The following is a 19,553-nucleotide window of genomic DNA, read 5'->3' as shown; positions in this document are numbered from 1 at the left end:
ATTGATAACAATGCTATTACCGTGTTTACACAGAATTCACATTTTGTCGAATGTCCCACTAATGTCTTTTTTCTGGTCCACATCCAACCCAGGTCATACATCGCACTTAACTAGGATGTCTTTGTGTCATTGGTTGATTGTTATATGTGCCCTGACCAGGGATCCAACCCATAACCTTTGTGTATCGGGACGATGCTCTAACCCACTGAGCTACCAGTCAGGGCTTGGAAAGCTGCATGTTTAATCAAATTGCCCTTTATCTTTTATTGTTCGGTCCCCTTAGGAGGTGTGTTGGAGCATTTGATAGGCACCTACAGGTAGTTTTTTCTCCATGTTTTCTCATTGTAGCTGTTTCAGTTCTTTGTGCTTCTCTACCTCTCATACTTTTGTGAAATATATTTAGATTCTGGGATATATATATGTTTTAATATGGACTACTACATCCTAAAAAGAGAGACCCTGATTCTTTCCTAGGTCCACATTTGTGCTCCGCCCAGGGCCTTGTTTTCAGATATTTTAGGGAATTTAAATCCCCCGGCATTAATACTGACAGCATGCTCTCACAATGTCTGTGAGCCTCTGAGACCCATTTGCTTTAACCTCTGTGGTCCCTGAGTAACACTTTTCTCCCTAATTTTTTGTTCAGATAATTTGTCAGATTTATGACATAGTGATTTTCTTCAATTTATGGTTACTTCATTGTTTTAACCGTTAATGAACAAAATACTGCTAATGTTCCTTCTCTCATTGTTTGCCTTCTGTCTGAAGAACTTCCTTTAGCCAGTCTTTAAGATGCGGCCTTTTAGTGACAGATTTTTATTTACTTTTTTTTTTAAGTTTTTTTTTTTTTTATCTGAGAATGTTTTGTTTCCCCTTTTTTTTCTTAATGGTTAGTTTTGCTATGTATAAAATTTGTAATTGACAATTCTTTTAACCTTTGAGAAATTCTGTGCCCCTCCTTTCTGGCCTCCATGGTTATAAATGAGAAATCCACTGTTTTTCAAATTGTTCCCCTGTAGGTCACGTGTTGTTCTTTCTGGCTGCTTTTAAGGCGTTTTCTTTGTCTTTGGTTTTCTAGAGTTTGGTTATGATGTCTTGCCGTGGACTTCTCTGGCCTTACTCTGTTTGGAGTTAGCTCAGCTTCTTAAATCTGTAGGTTTATATTTTCCACCAAATTTGGGGATTTTTTAGATGTTATTTGTTAAGTTACAGTTTCAGCTGTACCCTTCTTCTCCCTTCCTCCCGGGACTCTGATGAGGAATGACCTTACCTGGTTTCTCTTCTGTTTCCAGGTCGAGAGTCAGGACTGGGTCTGAGTGTCTTTCTTTTGCTGGGTGAAGGGTTGGCAGCTATCATGATAAATACTGTGTTGTTCCTCCAGTTCTGGGGTCCCTCAGCAGTGAGACTTCATTTTAACACCATTAAGAGGTCTCCTTCGGTTGTCTTTTTATTATCTCCATAGTTTATTGTTGTGCTTCTCAGAGGGGAGTAGGGAAATGGGTCAAAACTATTTTGGGTAAGCTGGAAGTGTTTTTTCTATTTCTATTTTTTATCTTTTTGTATATGAAAATTCATTTTGAGTTTCAGCTATGAGAACTTATTTTTAAAACATTATAGAATGTGATGAAAAAGATAACTATATTATCTTGTTAAATTTAGGTAAATTTAAGTATTTTAATATGTGGACACAAATCTCTCATTTGTGTCCACATATTAAAAGGGAGAGCTTTTGCAGCTACAGTGGTAGAGAATTTAAAACTGCTTCTTTAGGAACTGAGTAACCTAATGAATTAAAATACTGTCTGACCTGAGGGCGTGTGCAGGTGTGCATACATGATGTGGGGGATTGTGTCCGATACTATCATTTTGACATTTTTATTTTTAAAATGGGGATTAATGCTCTGAAGAGCCACTAGTAATTGACATGATTAGTGCTCATTCAGAAGAAAATGTTTTCTGACAAAGACATACTTTTAAAAACTTCGTGTATGCCTTAGAAATGTGTTATACAAGGAAATTTATTACCAAACATTTTTTAAGTGGAAACTATTACTTGCACACTAATTTAAAACAAAACATATGCAAGCTTAATTTATAGTTTATTTTTTCTTCTCTTATGACAGTTAACGTACTTAAAATTGAAAGGCTGTCACACTTCCTGAAAAGAGAGAAATCTAAGTGATATTGGAAACATGAATCACATTTTCCTAATCTCTTTTTTTCTTTCTTTTTTTTTTTTTGTATTTTTCCAAAGTGAGAAGCAGCGGGGAGGCAGACAGACTCCCTCATGTGCCCAACTGGGATCCACCCAGCATGCCCACTAGGGTGCGATGCTCTGTCCATCTGCGCTGTTGCTCCGCTGCAACCAGAGCCATTCTAACACCTGAGGTGGAGGCCATGGAGCCATCTTCAGCACCTGGGCCAACTTTTTGCTCCTGTGGATCCCTGGCTGCAGGAGGGGAAGAGAGAGATAGAGAGAAAGGAGAGGGGGAAGGGTGGAGAAGCAGATGTGTGCTTCTCCTGTGTGCCCTGGCCGGGAATCAAACCCAGGACTTCCACCCGCCGGACCAACACTCTACCACTGAGCCAACCAGCCAGGGCCATGCCTAATCTCTTTCTTTTTCTGATGTAGCAAAGAATGCCTTATACTCTGCATGTCATATAAAGGGAGACTTATTCTTACACTGCAGCTAATTATAGGAACTGGAATATGATACTGCTAGGTGCATTAGAGACCTATCATTCAATTGTTTTTAAATATTTGTCACACACAAATGGTTTTCTACAAATATACTGTCAAATTCTAGATCATAACTCAGGAAGAAAAGAGCAACCTCTTGCCACCCTTTTCCAGCTGCAGACCCCCGGCACATTAGACCTTCTGAGATTTAAAGGACTTCCGGGGGCTCCTTGTTCAGATGAGGAACTTGAGACTGAAGGAGGGGCTTTCCTGCAGTGGGAGAGACAGTGATAATAAACATTCATCTCCAGGTCTTCTCAGTGATGTCCTTCTGGGAGGTCATCTTCTTTTTAAACCTTATGTCTTTTTTTTTTGGTATTTTTCTGAAGTGAGAAGCGGGGAGGCAGAGAGACAGACTCTTGCATGCGCCCGACCAGGATCCACCCGGCATGCCCACCAGGGGGCGATGCTCTGCTGCAACCGGAGCCATTCTAGTGCCTGAGGCAGAGGCCATAGAGCCATCCTCAGCGCCCGGGCCAACTTTGCTCCAATGAAGCCTTGGCTGCGGGAGGGGAAGAGAGAGATAGAGAGAAAGGAGAGGGGGAAGAGTGGAGAAGCAGAGGGGTGCTTCTCCTGTGTGCCCTGGCCAGGAATCAAACCCGGGACTTCCACACGCCAGGCTGACGCTTGACCACTAGCTAACCGGCCAGGGCCTAAAGCTTATGTCTATCTTTAATAATAAAAAGAAAAGCCAAAAATGTATGGCAACTTTATGGATATTTGACATTCTGTGCTAAAATATTTTACAACTGATGACTTTCATTCATTCATTTGTATATCCATGTGTTAGTTCATTCACTCAGTCAGGACTGGCTATGCATTGACTCTGTCCAGCATTACGTGATGGGGACAAGCCCGTGGACAAAGAAAAGTCTCCGTTTTTAAGGAGCTTCCATTCTAATGGCAGAAGAAAGGCGATGAACACCTATGTAACATGCCATATACTTGTTAAGTGCTAAGAAGGAAAATAAAGCAAAGTGAGGGAGATGGGTGGGGGCGGGGTGCCACTTGAGGTAGGGTGGTGGCACAGTGCGTTCCAGGTGAGTTGACGTCTGAGAAGTTTGAAGGGAGGGCGGGGAGGAGCCGACTGCACCCTGGAGGAAGAAGGAGGAAGAACCTGCAGGCGGAGCAGCAGACCCAGGTTCCTGAGGTGGAAGTGTGCTTGGTGAACACGGAGCCCCGCTGGGCCCCGCTGCTGCAGACACATTGGAGGTGGGTGGTGAGGTCTGCCAGTGACAGATGGGTGCTTGAGCTTGAGATTAAAAAAAAAACCAAAAGCATTTCTGTACAAATAGGTAAGAAACTATTGCAAAACTCCCAGTTCCACCACCCATTTACATAATCCAAAACTTGTTTAGTTTACCGAGATCTCTAGATTGAGAACATCTGGATCTGGTAGTAGATGGGCTCTGCCCCCTGCCAGCCCTGTTGCTGGGACAGATTGCCTGTTTTCTCACCTGTAAAGTAAGGCTAATAATACCTGTGCTGTTTTCTACATGTTCTTGAGTTATTGTTCCATGGAAGAATGATGTGAGGTTTTAAGGGCAGGGTTTTTTTGTTTTGTTTTGTTTCTAATTTTATTTATTGATTTTAGTGAGAGAGGAAAGGGAACACACAGAGAGAGACAGAGACAGAGACAGGAACATTAATCTGTTCCTGTATGTGCCCTGACCGAGGATCAAACCATCAACCTCTATGGATAATACTCTAGCCAACTGAGCTACTGGGGCAGGATAATGCTCTAGCCAACTGAGCTACCGGGTCAGGGCAAGGGCAGGTTTTGAAGGATCTGACTGGCTACTGTGTGAGCAGAACTTCCTATAGCAATTACCAGTAATTTCAGAGTGCATCACCAAGTTTTGTGAAAATGCGAAATTCATGGTAGGGCTTTTTCAGATGGCTACTTGGGATCAGAGCCAGAATGACCATTAGACTAAATGTTTTGGAAACATGCATTAATGTAGACAGTTTAGCAACTATGTAGGTAAACATTCATTCTCATCATCTGAGTCTTAGTTACCCAATTACAATCTGTTAAGGGAGGCTAGGGAACAAGAGAACCAACTTTTGGACTACTTTTTATTGAGAACTACCTTTTATCTTAAAACAGCAAGCATTTTCATCACATAGAAATGTTGGAGATGTGATTTGTTTTAGGATTGCCTCAATGTAAAATAAGTATCATTCAGTTCTTCAATGAGAGGACCAATGATCATCCTTTATTTGGCCGAGACTACTTTTGCATTAGAAATGGAGATGGGATTAGAGGGTATTTTACTTTATCTTGTTTTGTAGCAGGAGCATCATTTTAGCAAATTCTTTAATTTCCAATGAGAGAAATTGTTTAGGCAACATGAATAGTTAGCAGTAATACTGCTAAAATGAAAAGTAGAAATGCATTAAGGATCATTTAAAGTGAAAAAAAAAAAAAAAAAACCCAGCTAATTTTGAGTATGGTCAACTCTTATTTCACACAAAATAATTCTGTATTTATTTATTTATTTATTTATTTATTTATTTATTTATTTATTTATTTATTTATTTATTTATTGTGACAGAGACAGAGAGAGAGAAAGATAGGGACAGACAGACAGGAAGGGAGAGAGATGAGAAGCATCAGTTCTTTCTTGTAGCACCTTAGTTGTTCATTGATTGCTTTCTCATATGTGCCTTGACTGAGGGGCTACAGCAGACCGAGTGAGCCTTGCTGAAACCAGATGAGTCCACACTCAAGCTGGTGATGTTGGGGTTTCAAACCTGGGTCCTCTGTGTCCCAGTCCGATGCTCTATCCACTGCACCACCGCCTGATCAGGCAACAGTTCTGTATTTAAACGTAACACCTATTGGATGCCAGTAAGCCAGTTCTATGGAAATCTACTTGTTTGAATTTATTTTGGTGAAGAATGTGAAGACTCATCCTGTGGTTTGTTCCAATTTTTAACTTTAGGGTTTGAACTCGGAAAGACGTAGAGTTTTTGAAAGGTTCTCTTTGTGGGGGATGGGGATGTTGAATTTTTCTTCAACACCTTGTAAAAAATTTTAAAGTGTGTAGACAAAATAATCAAATTTGAGTTCTTCTGTCAACCAGTTCATTAGCCCAGTGGTTCTCAAAGTGTGCACCCTAGAATATTTCAAGGTGCGCCCTATGGTATTACAGAGAAATATGTGCCTGTTGGGGACCAAAAAACCAACAGGGTTTTTGGAGTTTAGATTTTTGGAAGACAGAGGTGTGGGGAATTGGCTGTAAGCTGACAGTCTGCCCAAACCCCCACCTCACTTGCTTGATTAGGTTGCCAAAGGCTGTTAAGCTGTGGTGCTGGATTGTTTACACTACCCACCATATTCACAGGAAAGACTGGAGGCAAGTTTTTCTATCCTTTGTTTGGTGTCAAGTTAAGATGACATGTATGGTGGGGGTTTTCTGCACTTGGTAAAATTCTTGGGTTGCCTTGGAAATGTGATCAGAGACCATTGATTTGCTAATGGCCTAACTTTGCCCTATAAATAAAGCAAGATGCAGTTTTGGGGCACGCTTTGTTCTTGCCAGCAGCAATTACAGGGCCCTCCCGACCCGTATTTTCTTAATTCCGCTTATTTTCTTAATTCCACACGGTTCCCACTGGGGACCTGGAATTACTAGCTGTGCTGGTTCACGGCATGTGCCCAGATATAAAAATAAATATAGTTACTCTATTATACCATTTCATTACAGAAATACTGCTCTTTTTGTTAACACATCATTATTATATTTATTATTAACACATTATATTATTTTTAGATAAATACACCCAAATAAAATGGATAGATTTCTCATAAAGAAGCGTGATATTGAAGAATCCAATTCTGGAAGTGAGCAAAAGTTAAGTGTAAATAAAATAGGACTTGAAGGCTGACGGGCAGAATTTAATTTATAGCATTTTCCATCACTTAACACTGAACAATACAACTGGATTAGAAACCCATTCATGGAAGCTTCAAGTGATTTTGGTTTAACATGAACAGAAGAAAAACTGGCAGCTGTATCCACTGATCGTGGAGTAATGATTAAACATAAGGAATTCTCTTGAAGCCTTTTGGATTTCTATAAAAGAAGAATATGTGGCAATATCTAAAAAAGCTTTGAACATTTTACTACAATTTTCAACATCCAATTTATATGTGAATTAGGATTTTCTACCCTCAACACAATTAAGAGTAAAAAGAGAGGAATTCTTCAATGTATTGACGAGGAAATGAGAGTTTGTCTTTCAAATATATGCCCAAACATTGAAGAAATCGCTGGGACACATCAGGCTCATGTTTCTCATAAACACAAGAATGAAAAAACTTAACACATTCACGCTGGGACCTGCCGAATTTACTAAATCTTACTAAGAATGTATCTATATATATAAAAAGATAATGTTTTTTTTTAAGCCCTCTTTTTTATGAATTCTAAAAAGCATAACTCAAAAACTATAACATAAAAGTTTTTTAATATCAGAATAAATTTAATTTTGTTATATTTATTTCGTTTACCATAAAAGCACGCTTGGACTTTATATTTTTTTCTTTAATATTTGACTTAATTATTATAACATATTTCTCAGAAATTTGTATATAGTACGCCTACCATTATTTGTAAAATTTTAAATGTTCCCTGACTTCAAAAAGTTTGAAAACCACTGCATTAGGCTTTGCCACCAGTCTCCAGTGTGTGTTTCACCTTGCAGGTGGACGTGACCGATGTGGACAGCGAGGAGAGGCGTTATGCACTCTTCACGGAGCTTCTAGAGTCCAGCCACCAGGAGGCAGAGTTCCAGCACCTGGTCCTGCTCCTGCAGGCGTGGCCACCTGTGAGTCATGAGTGTATGTAAGTAGTCACATGAAATTAAGATTCTTTGGTTTCTTAGTTTTAAAAATTCAGTACTTTCAAAAGAGCCAATGAGGCCCTGGCTGGTAGTCTTAGCAACAGAGTGTCGGCCTGACGTGTGGAAATCCCAGGTTCGATTCCTGATCAGGGCACATGGCAGAAGTGACCATCTGCTTCTCAACCCTTCCCCCTCCCCTTCTCTCCCTGTCCCCCTTTCGTTTCTTCTCCCACAGCCATGGCTCGAATGGTTTGAGCAAGTTGGCCCTAGGCGCTGTGGCTGGCACCATGGCCTTGCCTCTGGCACTAAAGTAGCTCGGTTGCCAAACAACAGAGCAAGGCCCCAAATGGGCAGAGCATCACCCGGGAGGGGGCCTGCCAGGTGGGTCCCAGTCAGGGTGCATGTGGGAGTCTGTTTCTCTGCCTCCCTGCCTCTCAATAATAAAATAGAGCCAATGAAAGAAATAGATTAAATTAATATTAGTCTTTAAAAGAAATTAAAAAAAAAATTTTTTTTTTAAATAGCAATTTCCATTTTGTCTAGGGAAACCCAAATATTTTATTCAAAAGTATCTGACGATGCTTGATTATAACATCTGATTGATGATGTGGTGATTGCTGGGAGGTGGAGGCAGTACAAGGGGTAAATTGTGGTGAACAAAGACTTGGCTCAGCTAGGTGAACATGCACAGTATGGAGTCCAGAGGTGCGGTGTAGAATTGGGCACCTGAACCTGTATATATAATTACGTTAACCAGTGTCACCGCAATAAAAATCAACTTAAAAAATCAACAAAATAATTTTGTTTCAGTTTTCTTACCAGTAAATCTTTTGACTCTTTTAACTTGGCTTACAACACTAACTCAAGATTTATATGGAATAAACTGATAATTCCCATTTATTGAGGATACACAATGCTATGTACAACTTATTTATATTATCCACACAGCAAGGTGATGTTACCTCACTTTGTGGATAAAGGACAGTAGAGCTCAGAGGTCCTATAATTTCAGGCATCACATGACTAATAAGAGAGGAGGCAACGTTCTAACCAGTCACTGGCTCCTGGCACAGCCCACGTGGTTCCTGCACGTCATGCTGAGCCTGCAGCTGCCACTCAGAGCCCTGTGGAGTGGCCGCAGATTCCCGTGGCGGACATGGCCAGGGTCTTTTCGAGCACGTATGCCGTCTGCCGTGAACTGCTGCTCCTTGTCGGCATGAGATGCAGGCCGTGGCACATCTGCACACCCCAGAAGGGAAGGAGGAGGTTTTCCTGAAGATTCATTCTGTGTGCAGTTCAGGACCGTAAAGAACATCTGGGAAAGACTCTTTACTTTGGCCAGGGATGAGACTGTTAGCAGTTTCTAAAGAGTGTCAATTACAGTTTACATGCAGTGTTATTCTGTATCAGTTTCAGACCTACAGATAGTGATTAGACAGCCACTACTTTACTAAGTGACCTCCCTCCCCCCACTATTTCAAGTACCCTCCTGACACCTTACAGGGTTGTTACAATATGATCAGCTCTCTTCCCTGTGTTGTAATTTACATCCCTGTGGGAAACATCCTTAGATCTCTGCCACTTCTGTCATTCATGTTAGACACAGCGTGCCAACACGGAGCTCTGAGAGCAGGCTCTCAGCTCACCCTCGGAGCTGTACGGGACAGGTTCCCACGTCACAAGGCCTTCGGCTGTCCTGTGACAATGCATTGGAACGCACTCCCATGTGGTCTCCAGCGGTCTCGGCGGAGCTGCCTTGGGACCTGCAGGTGCCTTAACAGGCCCAGGCTTGACCTGCAGAATCGGGTTTGTACTGGAGCCCGGGAATCAGCTTCTGAACGAGTCCCAGGTGAGGATAATGTGAAGGAGATGTGGGACCCGCTAATCATATTGTCAGCCTTGCTCTACTTTTATAGAAAACCATCACGGAGTGCAGATTTCTTCATACTTCCAAATGGATCTCTCACTTACAATAATTTTTTGATAGTGTGGAATTTTTTTAATTGAATTATTGGAATGACATTGGTTCCAATAACGTGTTCGGTCACTGGCTTGAGCGCAGGATCATAGACATGAACACATTTCAAGTGCCCAACTCAAGAAGCCTCCAGCTGCCACTGCGCCCCGAACGACGTCTCTTTCTGTCCCGACTCCCCACCGCCCTTGCCCACCTCCACCCAGCCCCGACCCCCCCCTGACTATGTCTGTGTGTTCTGTGTATAAGTTTTTTGACTAATCCCTTCACCTTCTTTCATTCAGTCCCCTCACCACGCCCCCTCTGACAGCTGTCCATCTGCCCCGTGTGTCTGTGCCTCTGTTTCTATCTTGTTCATCAGTTTATTTTTCACTAGATTCTACATATAAGTGAGATCATGGTCCATTTATACAACAGGATACTATGCAGCTTTAAAAAGGAAGGAAATCTTACCTTTTGCTACAGAATGGATGGTCTTGGAGATTATTACATTAAGTGGAATAAGCCAGTCAGTAATAGAGAATTTTTTAAATTCAAAATTTGATACCTCTGGCAAATTAGTGCACTGTGGTTTCACAGTTCCTTTTACCTTTAGAACAGTGATTATTTTATTTTATTTTTTTATTTTATTTGTGACAGACAGAGAATTAGAGAGAGGGACAGATAGGGACAAACAGGTAGGAAGAGAGATGAGAAGCATCAATATTTCCTTGCAGCACTTTAGTTGTTCATTGATTGCTTTCTCATATGTGCCTTCACTGGGGGGCTACAGCAGAGTGAATACCCCTTGCTCAAGCCAGTGACCTTGGGCACAAGCCAGAGACCTTGGGCTTCAAGCCTGTGACCTTAGGGCTCAAGCCCGTGACTATGGGTTCATGTCTATGATCCCATGCTCAAGCCAAGTGACCTTGCTCTCAAGCTGGTGAACCCACGCTCAAACCAGATGAGCCCGTGCTCAAGCCGGCAACCTTGGGGTTTCAAACCTAGGTCCTCCACATTCATGTCCAACACTTTATCCATTGTGCTACCACCTGGTCAGACAGAACAGTGATCATTTTAAATCACTCATCCACAAGAAGCAAAATCAGCCTCACTTAAAACATTTATTGCATGTAAAACATTTAATGTATTTGTAGACCAAAAAATAAAATCTTAATTTTTAACGATGTATTTTTTGTAGTCACATATGAAACAAAATTTGTAAATTGCTAACCTATGTTTGACAACACTCTTTCACGAAATCTCAGAATTAGCATTACCATCTCCTTAGCTCTCTGCCCAGCACGTGCCCTCTGTCTAAGACAGAACCAGAGGTCAGAGCGGTCTGTTTCTGCTGCTTCTCCGCCTCAAATTGGTGTTTTCCCACGGGGGAACGTGTGACGAGGAACTTTAAAAACAGGTCCTCAGAAGTACTTTTTGGAGCTTTTGATTCCAGACAATTAGTATGACTTCCGTACTTCCAGAGTCACCCAGCCACAGAGGGCTGGGCAGAGAGGGAGAAGCTGGAGGCAGAGGGTGGCGTGCAGACCCTGAAGGCTGCCGGCAACAGTTAAAAATGGAGACATTTGCTCAACCCACGACTGCTAACTTACTAGTGCCGACTTCAGGTGTTTAGTGTTAGTCCCTTGTGGGAAGTGTCACAGCTTTGTACTCATGGAAAAGGCACAGTTTCCGCCCAGGTCATCCCAGCTGGCTGGCAGGAAATACATTGGTAACGGTTGTCTGAGCCACATTGCCCCACGGGGCGTGTTGGGCTGGCGGACTAGGGCTCCTCCGCGGTGCGGCACCTGCCAGAGAAAACCCTGGGGGCTGAACCCCGACTTGGAGAGGGGCAAGCAGGGGGCTAGTCCGCGAGGGAGGGAGACTCCCCACTCATCAGACACTCCCAGACCTTTGTTTGTACTTTGAAAGGAGCAGCACTGCTTGTCCTCACAGATCGTTCGTCTGAGCTGAGACACAAAGGCTGGTGTTGTGAGTCCTCTTGTCATCGTTTCACCCCTCTTGTCATTGTTGCTCTTGACGTTTTTCTCGGTCGAGGACTAAAATTTTTTCCAGGAAAGGACCGTCTTCAGGTGTTTAGTGTCTAGAATCTAGAGCTTTGCTAACGAGACAGCAGATACTTAATTGATGGTAAAATTAGTTTCAAATGTTATATGTAAAATCAGGATCCTGTTTCTGGGGCCATAAAATGAATGTATCTTTTTTCAAAAAAATTGTTTTTTCCATTGCTTTGAGAGTGGTAGGTGGGGAGGGAGAGAGAGAAGCATCAACTCATTGTCCCACTTAGCTCTGCACTCATTGGTTGCTTCTCTTATGTGCCTTGACTGGGATCGAACCTGTCACCTCAGCGTGCCGGAACAGCGGTCTATCCACTGAACCACCTAGCCAGGGCCAGAATGTACCTTTAATTTGTCCCTTGAAATGTAAAGCATGTATTTTATGAAATCTGGGGTTGGGGCAGCCGAGAAGGGAAACAAACGGGAAACTATACGTTTTTATGTTTTAGAAATGAGAGAACCATATGAAGCTAAAAACTGTAGCTCCTTCCTGCTGATGTGTGGCTTCCTCAGTGCGTGTCCCCGGCTGGCCTTGGCCGTGCCCTGCCCGTACTGTCATCAGCCCTGCCCAACCCCACAATCAAAGTCATCATCAGTCATTATCACCATCATAATGATTAAGAAAAGCCAGAATCAGGTAGTAAATTGTAGGATGGGTCTACATTAAAAATGACACTTCAGTGCGAACATCATTCATTAGACAGAGCAACCCTGCAGGGCACACGCTAAATCGCCTTTTTATAATGAGAAACACCAAAGCCCAGAAAGATTGGGTGGCTTCCCCAGGACCATCTGACCTGGCTCAGAGTGGGTACAGGGCTAAGTCAGGGAGTCAGAAGCGAGCTCGTGTGTTGGGGGCTTCGGAGCAGCCTGTGCCCCCAGCGTCTGCCCGCCGCCTGCAGGCTGCTGGGTGCCTGTCATGCCACAGTAAGCGCTTCTTCCTCCGCGAGCTGCTCTCTCTTTGACAGGGTAGACTTGAAGGGCCATGTCATCTGGATTATGATTGCAATTTGTCAAAAGCATTCAACTTTGAAAAGTGGAAATCTTTTCTATTTTAAAATTTCTTATCACAATTGTTACAGCTTTATTCATTTCCAGTGCCTTGCATTTTCTCCCTTAGAAGCAGCGTAACGAAGAATCCTTGGGTTAGACTCGCTACGGTGATGCTGACCAGAGGCACAGAGGATAATAAGGAAGGACTGGGGAATGAAGTTTTGAAAATCTGCCGCTCTTTATATAACACCAAGCAGATGCTCCCTGCAGAGGTGAGTGGCTTCCGCGTGCCCTTCTCCTACCCAGACTTAAGAGTGCCTGTGACTGTAGGTGCAGAGCATTTAGCCCTGGTCATCAGAAGGTAGAGGGCCAGTTGGTAACAGACCAGATGATGACAGACAATGCTGGGAGGCTGCTGTGGGGGCTTTTCTTCACAGTCCCAGCGTGGGACCCCGTCTTCAGCTCCTTTGGGTACCCTTTTGTGTCTCAGCGGAGTTTATGTTCCAAGAGGTCAGGGCAGCTGGCATTCCACTGTCTGAACCAGGTGGTTGGTAACTGGTAACGTAGAAGTAAGCTTGAGTTCTCCTCTGAGCAGGTAACCAGCCACTCTGGTTTTTACATGCTTTTTGACATCACTGTGGTGAGATAGCATAACCTCACTATTTATTCTGTATGAACATGCTGAAACATTCAGTCCACCTCCATGTTGACCTTAGTTCTCTATTGGATCCCATAACTTGACTGTCCCAGGGGTATTTATTTACATACAAATGTATATGTATGTTTGCACATTCTAAAATAATCACATATTAACTACAACCCCCTACTGTGGATCTGACCTTAGCAATACAATGAGCAGTTCACCTGTCTTCAGTTTGAGCATTTAGATAATGGCATTAGATTAATTAACTGGTTTTTGAGTTTCTACTATATAGGAAATACACTTGGAAATAAAATTGTAAATATAGTGCTCTCAATCTTCACTGGAATCACTCAAGGAACATATTCTCATTCTGTGTGTGTGTGTGTGAGAGAGAGAGAGAGAGACAGAGAGTGGGACAGATAGGGACAAACAGACAGGAAGGGAGAGAGATGAGAAGCATCAATTCTTTGTTGCGGCACCTTAGTTCATTGATTGCTCTCTTATATGTGCCTTGACCAGGGGACCACAGCAGACCGAGTGACCCCTTGCTCAAGCCAGTGACCCTGCACTCAAACTAGCTGAGCCTGCGCTCAAGCCGGAGACCTCAGGGTTTCGAACCTAGGTCCTCTGCGTCCCAGTCCAATGCTCTATCCACTGTGCCACTGCCTGGTCAGACCATATTCTCATTCTGAATGCAGATTTAATGAATTGTTTCCTGAATGAGGGACTGGCTACGTGTATTTTGAGTGAATTTTAAAATATTTTATTTATTCAAAGAGGTAGTTCAGCCACCAGAACGACAGAGTTCTCTGTAGAATGTCTAAAGTGCCCACACAGAGATGACTTCCCTTCACTGCGGTATGCGGTGTGCTGCTATCAGCTCCTTACTCAGCTGGGATCAGTGCTGCTATTTTGTGAGCACATGCAGGAGGGAACCAGGGCTGCATCCTCTCTGCTCCCCCCGTGGCAGGGGGCCTCGGCACAGTGCATTACCCCCACCAGGGTGGGTAAGACGAAAACTACACAGGCTTCAAATAGTCCTTGAATAAGCTGAGATCTAGCATTGCCCAGTATCAGCTCTGTTGGATCTAGGTTAAAAAAACAACATTACTTTAGGACCTGTTGTTACCATAGAACAAGCAAGCTGGTGGCGATGGCAAGAACTCATATTTGCTAGCCCTCTCGGGCTTTCACCTCCATGTAAGGAGCCCACCTGTAAGGAGCGTCCTTGATCTCCACCTGGCTGTTGATGAAATGGGCTCTGATGGCCAGGGTCCTGCTTCATGTACCTCAGCCGGGAAGTGCCGGGCCCTGCCCTCAAGCTGAGTTTGTGTGCTTAAATGCTTGGGAATCAAATGCTTCCAAGCCAGCCATTCTTACTACCCTGGGGGGTATGCGTATCAAATGTCTGTTTTACATGGTTGTACTAGTGTTCTTGTCAATTTTTTCCCATTTTCTATGACACTTTCTTCAAGAATGTGCTGTTGAGTCCAGGGTCTGGATTGTCAGGTGTTTTAGACACAAGGGCGTCTGGTCTGTATCGTTGCCCAGAGAAGCGTGTTTGTTTTATAAACACCAGCATTGGTTTGGCTTTGCTGCAGTTGGTTCCAGGGTAAGGAGTGTAAGTGGGTGAGAACACGGACCCTGCCACACGCCAGCTGCATGGTCAGGGCTCAGCAGCATCATATGCACTGGCCTTTCCCACCTGGGGTGGGTGGTGGATGTATCCGGGGGTCCGTAACAGCATCTCACCTGTTAGCTTTACATTCAAAGGTTATGGAAACCTCCCAGGACATAGAGAGAAAGATATGTTCTTCTTTTTATTGAAGAACATATACATATGCTTTCTATTTTTTAGTAAAAGGAGTTAGTGGTTCTCTAGCTCCCTAATACGGTTCTCTAGCCAGGCAGAGCTACTTTAACAGACAGAGGATCCCTTCAGTTTATTGGAGGTGCTCCAGTTTGATCTCAGAACCCTCCGGTCAGGATTCCTCAGTGTGTTAAGGTGAGCTCAGTGCCGTGAGTGCACATTGTTGGGACACCTCACACCGCACCGTGGAAAGGGGTTGCTTGCCTCTCTTCATCGGGACCAGGAGCCCCTAAAGGGCAGGGGTCAGCAGACACGGTACAGCAGAAGGAGCCCTAGCAGTGTGTGTAATTGTACCGCTCTGTTCCAGATGGAGCCACAACTGGGTGGCCTGTAACCGTGAGAAAAGCACCCTCCAGACCTCCGCTCTGTGGTCTCTGAAACAAGGCGTCGGGCTGGGTGGTCTCAGGGGGCACGGTCGTCCTGTCCTGCAAGGTCTCCGTCCGAGAGGAGAATGAGTTGAGGCTGGTTCCCACTTCATGCAGAGTGTAGAACTCCCTGCCTTTCCCAAGTTCTCAGTCTCCCGGGGCAAGGAGAAAGGTATGGGATTGCACCCCATTTTGAAGTTGGTCATTACCGTATTTTTTGCTCCATAAGACACACCTGACCATAAGACACACCTAGGGTTTTAAGGAGGAAAATAAGAAAGAAAAAAAAACTCTGAACCTAAGGGTATGTTAAAATATTTAATAAAATATATTTTTCGCTCCGTAAGATGTACGGGCATTTCCCCTCCACTTTTGGGTGGAAAAAAGTACGTCTTATGGAGTGAAAAATACAGTATCACTTGTCTAGTGTGATAAGATGAAAAATAATTATAATCAAATTAGTCTGGTGCCACAATGACTTCCCTTCATTTTTCTTACACTGCCTCAGTTTCTGTCTTTTAATTGGGTACATTTATGGATATTTTTTTTTAGGATGCCACGATGAAGGGGCTTTGCAAATCTGTGCTGTTTTTATGGATCACTAAATGTGCTCCAACGGGAATTAAAATGGTTACAAAGGAAGGAACATTATTATTGCAAAATAGAAATGTGTTAGTAACTTTACCACATATGAAAATTTCATTCTGATTCAGGGTTTCATAATATTTAATATCACTATGGTGGTAAAATTAGCCATGGTTCACTATTTTTTTTAATTAATTTTAATGGGGTGACATTGATAAATCAGGGTACATATGTTCAGAGAAAACATCTCTAGGTTATTTTGACATTTGATTATGCTGCATTCCCCTCACCCAAAGTCCAATTGTCTTCAGTCACCTTCTAACTGGTTTTCTTTGTGCCCCTCCCCTCCCACAACCCCCTCCCTCTCCTCCCTCGCACTCCGTAACCCCACAGTCTTGTCCATGTCTCTGAGTCTCATTTTTATGTCCCACTTATGTATGGGATCATATAGTTCTCAGTTTTTTCTGATTTACTTATTTCGCTCAGTATAATGTTATCAAGGTTCATCCATGTTGTTGTAAATGATCCCATGTCATCATTTCTTATGGCTGAGTAGTATTCCATAGTATATATGTACCAAGACTTTATAATCCACTCGTCCTCTGACGGACACTTGGGCTGTTTCCAGATCCTCGCTATTGTGAACAATGCTGCCATAAACATGGGGGTGCATTTCTTCATTTCAAACAGTGCTATGGTGTTCTTGGGGTATATTCCTAAAAGTGGTATAGCTGGGTCAAAAGGCAGTTCGATTTTTAATTTCTTGAGGAATCTCCATACTGTTTTCCACAGTGGCTGCACCAGTCTGCATTCCCACCAGCAGTGCAGGAGGGTTCCCTTTTCTCCACATCCTCGCCAGCACTTATTCTGTGTTGTTTTGTTGATGAGCGCCATTCTGACTGGTGTGAGGTGATATCTCATTGTGGTTTTAATTTGCATTTCTCTAATGATTAGTGATGTTGAGCATTTTTTCATCTGCCTATTGGCCATCTGTATGTCCTCTTTGGAGAAGTGTCTATTCATTTCTTTTGCCCATTTTTTGATTGGATTGTTTGTCTTCCTGTTATTGAGTTTTACAAGTTCTGTATAAATTTTAGTTATTAACCCCTTATCAGATGTATTGTCAAATATATTCTCCCATTGTGTAGTTTGTCTTTTTATTCTGTTCTTATTGTCTTTAGCTGTGCAGAAGCTTTTTAGTTTGATATAGTCCCATTTGTTTATCCTGTCTTTTATTTCACTTGCCCGTGGAGATAAATCGGCAAATATATTGCTGTGAGAGATGTCGGAGAGCTTACTGCCTATGTTTTCTTCCAAGATGCTTATGGTTTCACGGCTTATATTTAAGTCTTTTATCCATTTTGAGTTTATGTTTGTGAATGGTGTAAGTTGGTGGTCTAGCTTCATTTTTTTGCAGGTAGCTGTCCAATTTTCCCTACACCATTTATTAAAGAGGCTGTCTTTACTCCATTGTATGCTCTTACCTCCTTTGTCGAATATCAGTTGTCCATAGAGCTGTGGGTTTATTTTTGGGTTCTCTGTTCTGTTCCATTGATCTATATGCCTGTTCTTATGCCAATACCAGGCTGTTTTGAGTACAATGGCCTTGTAGTATAACTTGATATCTGGAAGTGTGATACCTCCCACTTTATTCTTCCTTTTCAAGATTGCTGAGGCTATTCGTGTTCTCTTTTGGTTCCATATAAATTTTTGGAATATGTATTCTATATCTGTGAAGTAAGTCATTGATATTTTAATCGGTACTGCTTTGGATTTATAAATTGCTTTGGGTAATATAGACATTTTAATGATGTTTATTCTTCCTAACCATGAGCACGGTATATGCTTCCACTTGTTTGTATCTTCCCTGATTTCTTTTATCAATGTTTTATAATTTTCCAAGTACAAGTCTTTAATCTCCCTGGTTAAATTTATTCCTAGGTACTTTATTTTTTTGGTTGCAATGGTAAAGGGGATTGCTTCCTTAATTTCTCTTTCTGACAGTTCATTGTTAATCAGATCTAGTATTTTTTTGACTGAGACTTTAGGGTTTTCTATATACAATATCATATCATCTGCAAATAATGATAGTTTTACTTCTTCTTTTCACATTTGGATACCTTTTATTTCTTTTTCTTGTCTGATTGCTGTGGCTAGGACTTCCAGAACTATGTTGAATAAGAATAGTGAAAGGGGGCTCCCCTGCCTTGTTCCTGATCTTAAAGGGATTGCTTTTAATTTTTGCCCATTGAGTATGATGTTGGCTATGGGTTTGTCATAGTTGGCCTTTATCATGTTGAGGTATGTTCCCTGTATTCCCACTTTGCTGAGAGTTTTGATCATGAATGGGTGCTAGATTTTATCAAATGCTTTTTCTGCATCTATTGAAATTATCGTGGTTTTTCTCCTCCCTCTTGTATATGTGATGAATCATATTGATTGATTTGCAAATATTGTACCAGCCTTGCCTCCCAAGAATAAATCCCACTTGATCCTGGTGTATGATTTTTTTCATATATTGCTGGATCTGGTTTGCTAATATTTTGTTGAGGATTTTAGCATCTAAATTCATCAGGGATATTGGCCTATAATTTTCTATCTTTGTGTTGTCTTTGCTTGGTTTTGGAATCAGAATTATACTCGCCTCATAAAAGAAGCTTTGAAGTCTTCCTTCCTCTTGAATTTTTTGAAATAGCTTGAGAAGGATAGGAGTTAGTTCTTTGAATATTTGGTAGAATTCACTTGTGAAGCCATCAGGCCCCAAACTTTTCTTTGTTGGGAGTTTTTAGATAACTGTTTCGATCTCATTTGTTGTAATCGGTCTGTTTAGGTTTTCTGATTCTTCCAGATTGGTTTTTGGAAGATTGTATGTTTCAAGGAATTTGTCCATTTCATCTAGGTTGTCTAGTTTTTTGGTGTATGGTTCTTCATAATATTTTCTTACAATATTTTGTATTTCTGTTGTGTCAGTTGTTATTTCTCCACTCTCATTTCTAATTTTATTTATTTGAGTACTCTCTTTTTTTCTTGGTGAGTCTGGTTAAAGGTTCATCGATCTTGTTTACCTTTTCAAGGAATCAACTCCTTGTTTCATTGATCCTCTGTATTGTTTCTTTAGCCTCTATGTCATTTATTTTTGCTCTGATCTTTATTATTTCCTTCCTCTACTACATTTGGGCTTTACTTACTTTTCTTTATCTAGTTCTTTTAGATGCAGAGTCAAGTTGTTTATTTGAGCTTTTTCTAGCTTCTCGAGATATTCCTGTAATGCTATGAACTTCCCTCTCAGGACTGCTTTTGCTGTGTTCCATAAATTTTCAGTTGATGTATATTCATTATCGTTCGTTTCTAGGAATTTTTTAATTTCTTCTTTGATCTCATTGTTAACCCATTCGTTATTTAATAACATGCTATTTAGTTTCCACGTTTGACTATTTTTCAGTTTTAATGTTGTGGTTGATTTCTAGTTTCATC

At 42.0% G+C, this 19,553-nt stretch overlaps 1 protein-coding gene across 1 annotated transcript in view; it reads left to right on the top strand.

Annotated features, from left to right (window-relative positions):
- NBAS (NBAS subunit of NRZ tethering complex) overlaps positions 1 to 19,553 on the top strand; it is a 358,469-nt gene that overhangs the window by 318,599 nt on the left and 20,317 nt on the right. Inside the window, exons 49-50 of the mRNA XM_066386144.1 lie at positions 7,454 to 7,593; positions 12,744 to 12,888. Of these exons, the coding sequence (XP_066242241.1) occupies positions 7,454 to 7,593; positions 12,744 to 12,888 (285 nt within the window). The remainder of the gene's footprint in view (positions 1 to 7,453; positions 7,594 to 12,743; positions 12,889 to 19,553) is intronic.

Source organism: Saccopteryx leptura, chromosome 5 (genome assembly GCF_036850995.1).
Source record: "Saccopteryx leptura isolate mSacLep1 chromosome 5, mSacLep1_pri_phased_curated, whole genome shotgun sequence".
Lineage (NCBI taxonomy): Eukaryota > Metazoa > Chordata > Mammalia > Chiroptera > Emballonuridae > Saccopteryx > Saccopteryx leptura.
This window is presented reverse-complemented; position numbering and strand designations above follow the sequence as displayed.